The sequence below is a fragment of the Cryptotermes secundus genome, unplaced genomic scaffold, assembly GCF_002891405.2.
Source record: "Cryptotermes secundus unplaced genomic scaffold, Csec_1.0 scaffold378, whole genome shotgun sequence".
Lineage (NCBI taxonomy): Eukaryota > Metazoa > Arthropoda > Insecta > Blattodea > Kalotermitidae > Cryptotermes > Cryptotermes secundus.
This window is the reverse complement of record NW_019734966.1, coordinates 374062-385521: the sequence shown is the minus strand read 5'-3', so window position 1 is coordinate 385521 and position 11460 is coordinate 374062. Positions and strand designations below refer to the sequence as shown.

Genomic DNA, 11460 nt, shown 5'->3' with positions numbered 1-11460 from the left:
CCTCCGTGGTAACAGATGGCGCTAAATCAATGACAGGGACAATAATCGGTTTTGTTGGATTTTTAAGACAATCATATTACTGTCCCTACCTTGCATTTTATTATACATCAGGAGGCTCTATGTGCCAAATCAATTAAACTGTCTACCACCATGGCTACTGTCACAAAAATTACTAATTTGATCAGAGGAGGAAATCAATCACTCACGCACAGAAAATTTCTGACCCTCTTGGAAGAAATGGATTCAGCTTACGGGGACCTGCTTCTGTACACTGAAGTAAGATGGTTAAGCCGTGGGTAATGTCTGGTACGGTTCTTTGAACTCCGTCATGAAATAGCAACATTCCTAAGAGAAGAGGTTATGAATTCTACTGAACTGCAGAATGATCTTGAAGGCGTCAAATTCTTGAGAAACTCTACCTTTCTCACCGATATCACTCAACACTTGAATGTCCTGAATCTGCAATTGCAAGGCAAGAAGCAGACAGTATGTCAGATGGTTGGCTTTGTTGACAGTTTCCGTAAAAAGCTACATTTATTTAAGTCTGCATTGGACAAAAATAACCTTCTACATTTCCCTTGCTGTCAGAAACTCTCAGAAGAAGAAGGCTTGTAGTTTAGGTACTACGCAGAAATTATTGAAGATTTGTCTTCAGAGTTTGACCGACGATTTAACGATTTTGAAAGCTTTCGACCTGATATTTCTTTATTCAGTAATCCTATACATTGTGATATAGAATCTCAGCCAGGTCATCTGCAATTAGAGCTTTGTGAACTTCAATGTGACCCATCCTTAAACACATCTCAGGTTACTGGAATTGACTTTTGGAAACTGCTTTCACCAGAACGTTACCCACTGTTACGAAATTGGGCTCTCAAACTTTGCTCTGTTTTTGCAAGTACTTACATATGCGAGACAGCGTTTTCATCGCTGAAGCATGTAAAGTCTAAGAACAGGAACAGACTTTCAGATGTCGTGTTATCACATATTCTTCGAGTGGCAACCTCACAATTAGAAGTGGATTTTATATCATTGGTTTCCAGTTTTATGAAACCACAGTGCTCTCATTAAAACAGTGTGTATATGAGGATTTAGATATAATCATTAGACCTTAAAGACTATGATTGAAAGTCTTTTGTGCTCATCCCTGCTGAAAGAGGAATTTGTGCTGTTTTATGGTAAGTAATTGCAAATTTCAAGGCATTTTATTTTTCTTTCTTAAATTATAATTGCATTTTCCCCCGGCATATATAAAACTAAACATAAGGCATGATCTGGCCAGTGTTTCTTTAAGAAAAAATGCTCTGGAGGTAGAAGTGATAGAAGGCAATAAAATCGATTGGTGAAATTTTCAATATCGGCTCAATATTATTGGTGCAATGTAAAATGTAAATACTTAGGTTTAAATGCACTTGTTTTTACATGGGTTGTGACTGATTCAGTTTGGGGGGCAATACTCCCCGACCAGTCTTCTGAAAGAAACACTGTATCTGGCCCCTGATGGTGTTCTATAAACTAAATTTGACCCTCAAGATGTATTAGGTTGGCCAACGCTGTTCTAGACCACTTCGAACTGTGTTAAGTCCATGTATTTGGTACCAGCTTGTAATTTGGAAACATCATATTTAAGAAATACCTCAAAAGACAGAAACACTTCAGATGGTGTTAAAAGCACCTCTGAAGGAAGCATCCCCCCCCCAGTTTTTTTTTTATTCTGGTGCATGCAATTGGACTGAATGAAGGACAAAACCGTATTTGTAGTTTTATTCATAATTTTACCCTGTTATATAACATTGTGTTATGTATAGTATTTTGCATAAACATTGAGTGGAAAACACCACAGTGTCTCAAATACATCAGGGTAAGTTTTGTGAACACCTTGTGTGTGCATTGTAAAATCCTATTATGATAGTTTAACATGTCTGCCTTTATTCCTAGTTGTGTAATTTGGTCCAGTGCTCCAAATTACATGGAGTATTACGAGTGATGTCATTTTGTAGATGACAACAAGGAAATCAAAATGTATCTATATAAAGTGAAAGTAGGAGGATTTACAATGAACAGTGAAAGACATGTTCACATTAAAGAAGCAGCTCGAACCTACGCATTTCCGAAAACACCAAGTTAGCTGGGAAAGTGTGGTTTGTGGGCTTTATGAAGTTTCATCACGAACTGAGTTTATGGCAGACAGAATTGTTGTTGTAGGTTAGAGTTTCTGGGTTCAACGAAGTTGTGGTACATACAATTTTTGATGTGTTTAAGAATATTGTCAATGAAAATAAAATTACAAATTCGAGTATTTTCAGTATGGATGAAAACTCGCACACAGGCTTGCAGCGTCCTGAGAAAAACATAGCACAAAAAGGCAAACATGAGATTGGAACCATTGCATCATGCAAAAGAGGACAGAATGTGAGTGGTGTGCATGCTGTAAGTGCGAGTAGTTTCTGTGCTCCTTCAGTGCTGATTGATTTACCCTAGAGAAAGAATTCACATCGACCATCCTCAGGCACTGTTTAAAAAGCTGGATGGATTCTGAAGTGTTCTGTGAATGGAAGTGTCATTTCATCTCAGTTGTGAAACTGATGCCACTAGAAAAGGTGCTGCTAATTTTAGATGGACAGAATAGTCACACCCTGAGTCTGAGTAATACTGAAATTCCTAGCAAACATGGGGTCCTCATGCTGTCACTGTCTTCACACAGCACCCATCAAAAGTGGCCTCTAGATGTCACGTTCTGCAAGACATTTAGTACATACTCGTACATGGCATCAGTGATTACAGCGAAGCTGAAGTAGAAACCTGTGCAGTGACTGTTGACAGAACATATTGCCTCACCAGTAGGCATGGCATTCCTAAAGGCTGAAACAATGGAAATGGCTGTGAATATGTTCAGGAATAGTGGATATTAGTGTGTAGATCACTGTGCATTTGTAGATGATTTCACTCCTTCCATGATCACTGATTGACCTGGGACGATCCAACTAGAGAAACCAGCTACAGATGGGATTGAAAATTTCAGCGTGACTTCTGTACATGAAGCTAAGCTGGGAACTCAGAAACAAACCCCAGGCTCTAATTGATACATTCCTGCGGAAAAGATATGTTCACTACATTCAGGCATCACACAGCATGTCCAAGGGCGAAGTCAAGAAGGAAACACATTGCATCTTATTTGGTGTTAATTAGGATGCCACACAAGGAATCTCTGAATAGGCCTAACATAGTAGGATTTTTTGGGGGGGGAGGGACTAAACCAAAAAGGAAAACATATGCAAAACCAAAGCTGTGGCTGAAAAGAAGCAAAAATCATAAGATGCTGTGGAGACTTGCTGCCTTGTTTGTGGAGAAACCTATGATGATATCTGGATTCAGTGTGAGAGGTGCAAGAATTGGTCACATGAAGACTGATACATGTGATTCATACACATAGGAGTGAGTTGTGGCTGATGTTCATCATGTATCCATATTGCCTGTTTTTGGCCCATTTTTGCTAGCCTAGTATTATATTCATTTTATTCTTTATTTGTACAATATATTTATAGTCAATTAACTGATGAGTTAGATTTCTGTAACAGCAAGCTTGTGTGCAAAATTTATGTATGCTTTCTACCATTATTTGCACCCTAAATTTAATTTAATGTTTGAAAATTTGATTTGATATTTGTACAGTTATAATTTATAGCAGATAATAACGGAAAATATAACCAAATATGTTTCATTCGACAGGTCCAAATTACGCAACGCCTTGGTCCATCTTACAAGCCCTTGGTCAAAATTACATGGTTGTAAATTTTTCCTTTAACAGTTATATAAAGATATGCTTTCATAATGTAATAAAAATTACCCATATCAAAATAAGCTGTATTGTACAATATTTTTCAGGCATTAAAATATTTCTGGTGCATGTGGTAGCATAATTGGCCAAGGCTCTATGCTGCATGAGGTGGATTTTTTTTTTTTTTCAATTTACCTAATCCTTCCAGCCACACTATGGCCCTGGGGTTGACTCAGCCTCTAAGAGAAATGAGTACCAGGAATCATCCTGGGGAGTAAAGGATGGCCGGTGCACAAGGCTGACAACCTTACTGCCATCTGTGAACTGAGTGTCTAGAGAATATGTGGGAGCCTCGACATCTCACAACCCTATGGACCTTCATTGCCTGTTACAGGGATAGCTTTACCTTTACCTTTTTATAAAAGATTTCTGCTTATCATGCTGTTTGGGGGGGGGGTACGCATTCAAAGTTAAGCGGCCCAAATTTCATTAACTTCTGCTATTGGACATTATTTCCCTCCTAACTGAATCATAGGTTTTTATTAGGTCTCTAAATATCTGATGTACTGTATCATTACACTTTCATTTTTCTCCATTGTCTAACAGATGAAAACAATCTGTTCAATTGTTGACTTTCTAAGTTCTATTGATATTCACATCATCGACTAAGTTTTCCAAACCAGAAGTGGCCACAGTCCAAGGGACTTAGTCCCACCCCACTAGCAAAAAAAAAAGTTTTCCAATGCTGCAAACCTCTGTGAGATTTTAACTTGATACTGTTCTCTACCTTCTGCCTTATTTAGTTTCCTGACAGAAAACTTTTGTGGTGCTTGATTAGTTGCAGCAAGTCTCCCTAACTTTTGCAACCAGCAGATAGTGATCAGTATCATAATCTACTTCACTGAAAGAACTGACATCGAGCATACTTAAATGTCAAATCATATCTAGCAAAATGTGATCAGTCTGAATTACTTGTCTTTCCATCAGGAGATGTCTTAAGTAAATTTATGAATTTTGTTGCATAGGAATATTGTACTCTTGAATGTTAGATTTTTGGATGTGGCAAAGTTTACTGCTCTAGCTCCATTATCTCTGCTAATTTTATTTGAACTCTCATTCCCAGTTTTTGGTTTTAAGATACCTTGTGTACCTAGATTGTCACTGAGATCCAATAATATTTTTGTGTAGTGCTGTGGAACTGATTAAATACATGTACTAGTTCCTCATTGAAGCTGCCCTTTTCATCATCAGTTTTATCCTCCTCTGAGACATGCACATTCAGAACAATGTTATCATGCCAGCAACATTTCAACATTATATACAATATTCCATTATTGACAAGCTCTGCTCTCATAACTGTTGATATGAATTGGAAACCAATCTCAGCCTAACCCAGGTACAGTCCCACCACTTGCTTGTAGGGATTGAGGAAATCCATGAAAGACCTCGATTAGGATACTCAGTGGCCTGGTCAAAGTTCATGCTCACCATCTCTTGAATACAAATCAGAGGCATTACTGCTGCACTAATCTACCATGTAAAAAGGGTACATGCATCCAGGAAACCATAATATTAACGGCTTCTACCTGAGATGGGAACCCATGATGTTCTCTGTGTTAGGCAGATACTCTTAACATTGTACCATGGGAACAAAGTGCTGATGGACAGTTGTAAGAAATGCCACTGTGGAAATACACTGATTTAAGTTTTTCTGCAAACCTATTTCATTTTTGTACATGCTATATGGGCAAACATCAAAAGGCAAAGTGTTGTTCACTCACTTGGAATATTGTAGCATTTCAATTTAAATCAGAGTTGTATTTTTCATACTCTATTTCACAGGCCCCCATTTTGCAGACAGTGAGGAATGGGATGCAGTGTCTCAGATCTTGGCATATTCATACACACTACATCAGCATCACTTGACTGTCCAAGCTGTGAAGCTGTACAACCTCATGAATAGTCTGGTGGATACTGGTTGGGGTACGAATGCTACTTTGCGCTTTCTAGCAAGTCTTGCAGGGGAGGTGCAAATCTGTCCACAGAACACAAATATGAGGATGACCCTATCTTCAAAAGACAGGGTAAGATCTATCTTCTAGGTCCAGTGAATTTGGAAGCTGATTAGTATAATTTATATGAAGTGATATTGTAGAACTTCCCTGTGTGCTGTTAGTACACACTGTTAATGCATTGAAACTAGTAATTGATAGAAGTGATAAGTTGTAATGTACCAAGCTCATCATGCCTCTGCCATCAGTGAGGTAGGCTGTAACCACCAGCACAGATGGTATAATGATGCAGGATGGTGTTGTTGATAGCGTTTGCAGATGGAGACTGGCATATCTGCAATTCCTTCTTCACACCTGCATTCAGTAGACAATGACATGAGGATAGACACAGGAAATAAGGAGGTCTGGAGTAAGCTTTGGATGTCATAATGACAGTGCAGTGCTGCATTGTCCTGGAGGAAAATGACACCAAGTTCTAGCAGTTAGGTTGTTTCTAATTCAGGGCAGATCACACTTCATCAGGTTGTGTGGTAAGTGACACAAAGCATGGGTTTCCATGAGGTGAAGAACAGTACGTGCATAACCTTCAAAGCATCCTGGTTGTGCCATGCAGTGTTTCTGTTTGGTGAGACAGTGAACTTTCCCATAGACTGAAGTTTCACTTGTGGACCAAATGAATACATTTCCGACATGATCACCATCAAAATATTATTGTGGATGTTGTCTGTGCTGTTTTAAACACTGGAAATGATGGTCAGCAGTATGTATGTTTGTTGATCATTAGTTAACATCTGCTTTCCATCCTGCACTGATGAAATTCACGCCCCACCTGTTCCGTCTTCCCACCTGGCATTAATGGTAAAAAGTCAGCCTGCAAGTGCTCAGTAGATGTTGTATCACTTATAATTTTTTCGTTTTTAGCATCAATCTTTTGTACAAAATCCAGCACTTCATAAAGTTTATTTTTACATTCTACTTGGTAAAGGTAAAAAAGTGAAATTGTCATTGTTCTACATCATGCAGACATGGGAGATTGGAGGTATAGCTCTATTACTCATAATTTTGGTGCTAAATGGAGGGGAGTGGTCTGCTCACACTCTGACTGACTGCTTAACCCCAGGGAAAGAGCCTCTAGTACCCTTTGGAAAGATGGGCATCAGAGCTGGTCTTGATACTGTGGAGAAGAGAAGAATCTCTGCCCCTTGCCAGGAACTGAACCCCAACAATCCAGTTCATAGCCCATTGCTATCCTGAGCTATCCCAGCTCATTAAGCCACTTGGTCCAGTTTTAACTACAGTAACCCTACCCTTAAAGACAATGTAGCATTTATTTTCCTAGTCCCTAAATTCTCAAGTATCCAAATGTTGATGATGTTACAGGATGTATCAGTCAAAGGCCACAGTGTGAACATCCCAATGCTGGAAATTCCAACAAGCATGAGGCCATACCAAGAGTTTCCTCCTGAAATGTTTGAACCCCCCCTCACACAGGACATACAGATGAACAGTACAAACTTTCCTTTCACCCAGGAGCCTGGGGTGGGCTTGTCACTGCTTGGCACATTTGCAGGACCAATAAAGCTGTAAGTTCTACAATGATGAGAGGACTTCTGCTGGATATGAGGGCAGAGTGCTGTTGCTGATCTCCATTTTTACAAGAACTTATAATGTTGTATGTTTTGTGCTGGCTTCTTTAGTTTTGTATAACACTTTAATATTTATAGACATTGTTTACACTATAATACAATATATAATACCCTAATTAGTATACATTATTTTCATTTAATTGAATGGAAGTCATCATATGTTCATTGTGTGCGAACTAGCATACAAAGATGACACTGTCACCTCCTAGTAGGCAGAAGAGAGAGAAGCAACAGTACCAGCAGTGGACAGACTCTCTCTCAGAATCATGCTAGTTCTGCATAACTTCTCATGCTTGCTGTGCATTAAAAGTTGTTAAATGTTCATTTAAAGTGTCCTTCCTAGGTGGGATATATTAGCCATCAAATGCAGTAATACATCATTATTTCAAAATAAATTAAATTCCCTAGCTTAGTGTTTTCAAACTGGGTTATTTGAAATATAGTTACTTTTTAATTCAGAACTGCATTCCAGCCTTGCAGTGTCTTCAAATTTCAATTATTTGAAATTATTTTTGTGTAATTCCTTCTAATTCTGTGGTTAGTATTTTGAATAGTACTTTGTGCACCTCTGAAATTCTTCCAGCTGTGGAAGAATGCAGGTAACCATTTAGCACAAAGCTGATTCGAGTAGCAAGTTTTTGTGTGGGTCGGAACCATGAGTAACTGTATGAGAACACTACCGCTGTTTAGTGTGGGTTGGAAGCAATAACCATTGTGTTATGGATGTGTAAATACCAGCTACATTCAGTCAAATCTTTCACAGGTTACTTACTTACTTAGTTACTTACCTTTCTTTACCTTTTTTTTATTGCTAGTGGGGTGGGACTAAGTCCCTTGTACTGTGGCCACTTCTGGCCTATTGTACCATTACTTTACCTTACTTAGTTACTTACATACGTATGGGGCTGAGCCTTTCTTGAAGAGAAGCCGAATCTGCAGCTACTCGAGAATTTCTTCATCATTTTATGGAACCTGAAGGTTCATTACCATGTTCACAAGAGCCCTCCACTGGTCCCTATCCTGAGCCAGATCAATGCATTCCATACCATCCCATCCTGTCTCTAAGATCCATTTTAATATTGTCTGCCGACCTATGCCTTGGTATTCGCAGTGGTCTCTTTCCTTCTGGCTTTCCCACCAATATCCTGTATGCATTGCTTTTCTCCCCCCATTTGTGCTACATGCCTTGTACACCTCATCCTCCTTGACTTGATCATTCTAATTATGCACTCAACTCTCGATTATCCGGGATAACGGTGGGGATGGAAATCACGATTAATCAAAAACCTGGTTAAGACAGATTTTATTAAAAGTAGTACTGTAATACTGTACCTTCATAATACTATAGGCCTACATGTATTTAAATTTATTCAACCTCATTTCTATGTCATCTCATGGCCTATTTAATACTTTTCTTACATTACACAGAAGTATGAATTAGTTACTTCTATCACAGTGTTCAACAACATCCAACACTTTTTACGAATATTCACACCTAACACTTAAAAAAATTTAATATTGTTGTTTCCTTTTTTGTGGCATTTTCCTTTTTACGGATGTCCATACGAAGCCTACGTAATATTAGCTTGTGACTTACTAAACTGTGCTCTTCACTCTCAAGATAGTCTAGTAAGGATTCCAAATGATTAAGTGCAGCACCATGTGATATTTTCTTACTAGCAGCACTGTCCACCTCTTCCTCATTCTCACTTTCTTCACGCTCTTCTGGCTGCACCCCCACTGAACTTACGATTTCGTCACTGCTTAACATTTCGAAGCCCGGCTCATACGAGTTTCTGTTGAATACTTAACACAATACACTTCCTTTTACACCCTGACATTTTGCTAACGCACTTGGAAGTTCGATACAAAGAAACTAACTGGGGCGGTGTATCTGTCCTTGAAATTTTCCACAAATCCTTGCATTCTTTCACCCCTACCCTAGAACATTGTGTTAGCATAACGGGACCGAAAAATGCAGAGCTCGGTTCACACAAGTGCGAAAATAGTGTTACAACTCACCATGTGAAACAAAAGTGAATGAATATTAAACAACATATAAGCCTCAAAAACGCCCCGGTTAAGCCGCAAACCGGTTAATTCGCCCCCGGATAATCGAGAGTTGAGTGTACTTTGAGAAGAATACAAGTTATGAAGCTCCTCATTATGCAGTTTTCTCCAACCTCCTGTCACTTCATCCCTCTTTGGTCCAAATATTCTCCTCAACACCCTGTTCTCAAACATCCTCAGTCTGTGTTCCTCCCTTAATGTCAGAGACCAAGTTCACAGGTTACCTATTCATTTTTTATTCCATCCAGTATTGTGAAACATGAGTGAAAAGAGGAGAGAATACTCAGGAAGGAAAGTTGATGAAAAACTGGAAGTGATCAAGGGAGTCAATAGGAAAGAAAGAAATACAAGTGAAATAGCAAAAGTATATGGAATCCCACTGTCCACACTGTCAATGCATCTAAAAAATCAGGATTCAGTTGAACAACAAGCTGTACAAGAGAGTGATGTTTCCAAACAAAAGAATATGTGATACTAGATGTGATGACATGGAGAACAAACTACTTGCATGGTTTTGCAATTCTTGAGTCAGTATTACAGTGGATGGTTAGACATCAAAAGAGAAGACTGGCTAAATTACGTTGAAGATGGGAGTTGAATTTAAATGCTGAAATTGATGTCTGAAACGGTTCCATGAGCAATGTAACATGTGCAAGCCATGAGTGGGGTTTGTGCTACTGCAGATGTTGATTTGACAGAGAAGTGATGCAAAAATGTGATGCCTGTCATCACACAGTATGCTCCAAGGGACACTTTTTTCATGGACAAAACTATGCTGCTTTACAGTGTGCAACTGAAGTGGACAGTGGCTTTAAAGGGAGAAAATATCAAGGAGGGAAGGGGTATAAGGACATAGTGACAGTTCTGTTATATTGTAATACAGATGACAGGGAAGGACTTCCTCCTCTTATTGTTGGAAATTTTGAAGAATCGTGTTGCCTGTAAGACTTAAATCACTATACTTGTACATACAAATCTTCTAGAAATGCATGGATAGATGGAGGACTATTTAGGAACTGACTGGTCTCTTTTGAAAATAAAATGGCTTGCCAAAACAAGAGTGTCCTTTAACACTGGATCAGTGTTCTGCTCGCAGCAGCAAGGTTCTCAATCAGAAGCATGTACCCCTGTTGTATTTGCCACTGAACACCACCAGTTACATGTAGGCACATGACCAGGCGATCATCTGCTGCATGAAATGTGTGTATTGAAGGGTAATTGATAGAAATGTTCCTGCAGCAGGTGTTAGGAAATGGCAGAAGTTGGATGTGGAAATTCATCTGCCTGTAGTTAACCAGGACTGCTTTGCACAGTGTCATTCTGACACCCTTAGTGAACCCAGTGCTAAAAAATATGAAGGAAAGAATAAATTGGCAGAATGCCAAGGTCACATGGATTGCCCTGCCTAATGTTGACGAGTATATTGATATCGTCAAGTTTATCTCAAACCACTGATGATCAGAAGCCAAGTTTAGACAGCCCTAGCTGCAAGCATGTGGCAATGTTGTTGACAACTGAGGAAGAGGAAATGCATTCATTTCCAGTGTGCCCAACTTGCAAAACTGCATTACTGGCTTTGTTATTGATAGACTCTGTTTTCATTTCAAGTGACACCAATGAGAGATTTCTTAAGAACACTCTGAAGAAAGATCAATTGAGTCATGTTATAAGAAAAAATAAACTAAAATCAAAGTTAGCTGATGTGAATTGTTGTTGGTGCACTTGTGTTCATATGTAAACTGTTTTAAATTATGTGGTATGTGTTTAAATAAATAAATAAAAGGTAAAGGAGATCTTCTGTAAAATAAAAAAGTCATAGCTTCAAACACAACATTAAAAATTCAACTATCCACCTAACAGGTAAGTCCTCAAAGAAAAAATCATTTAATTTAAAATTGCATAATTCAGAGTCTGATTTTTCAGTCCTTAAGCTTCAGATTAATGAGGTTTTACT

General features: G+C 38.7%; 1 protein-coding gene across 3 annotated transcripts in view; it reads left to right on the top strand.

Moving 5' to 3' along the window:
- Positions 1-11460, top strand: part of LOC111869067 (gamma-tubulin complex component 6) — a 55816-nt gene that overhangs the window by 6477 nt on the left and 37879 nt on the right. For all 3 annotated transcript variants that reach the window (XM_023860269.2, XM_023860268.2, XM_023860267.2), the window contains exons 3-4: positions 5621-5862; positions 7171-7373. In XM_023860269.2, coding sequence (XP_023716037.1) covers positions 5621-5862; positions 7171-7373 — 445 coding nt within the window. The remainder of the gene's footprint in view (positions 1-5620; positions 5863-7170; positions 7374-11460) is intronic.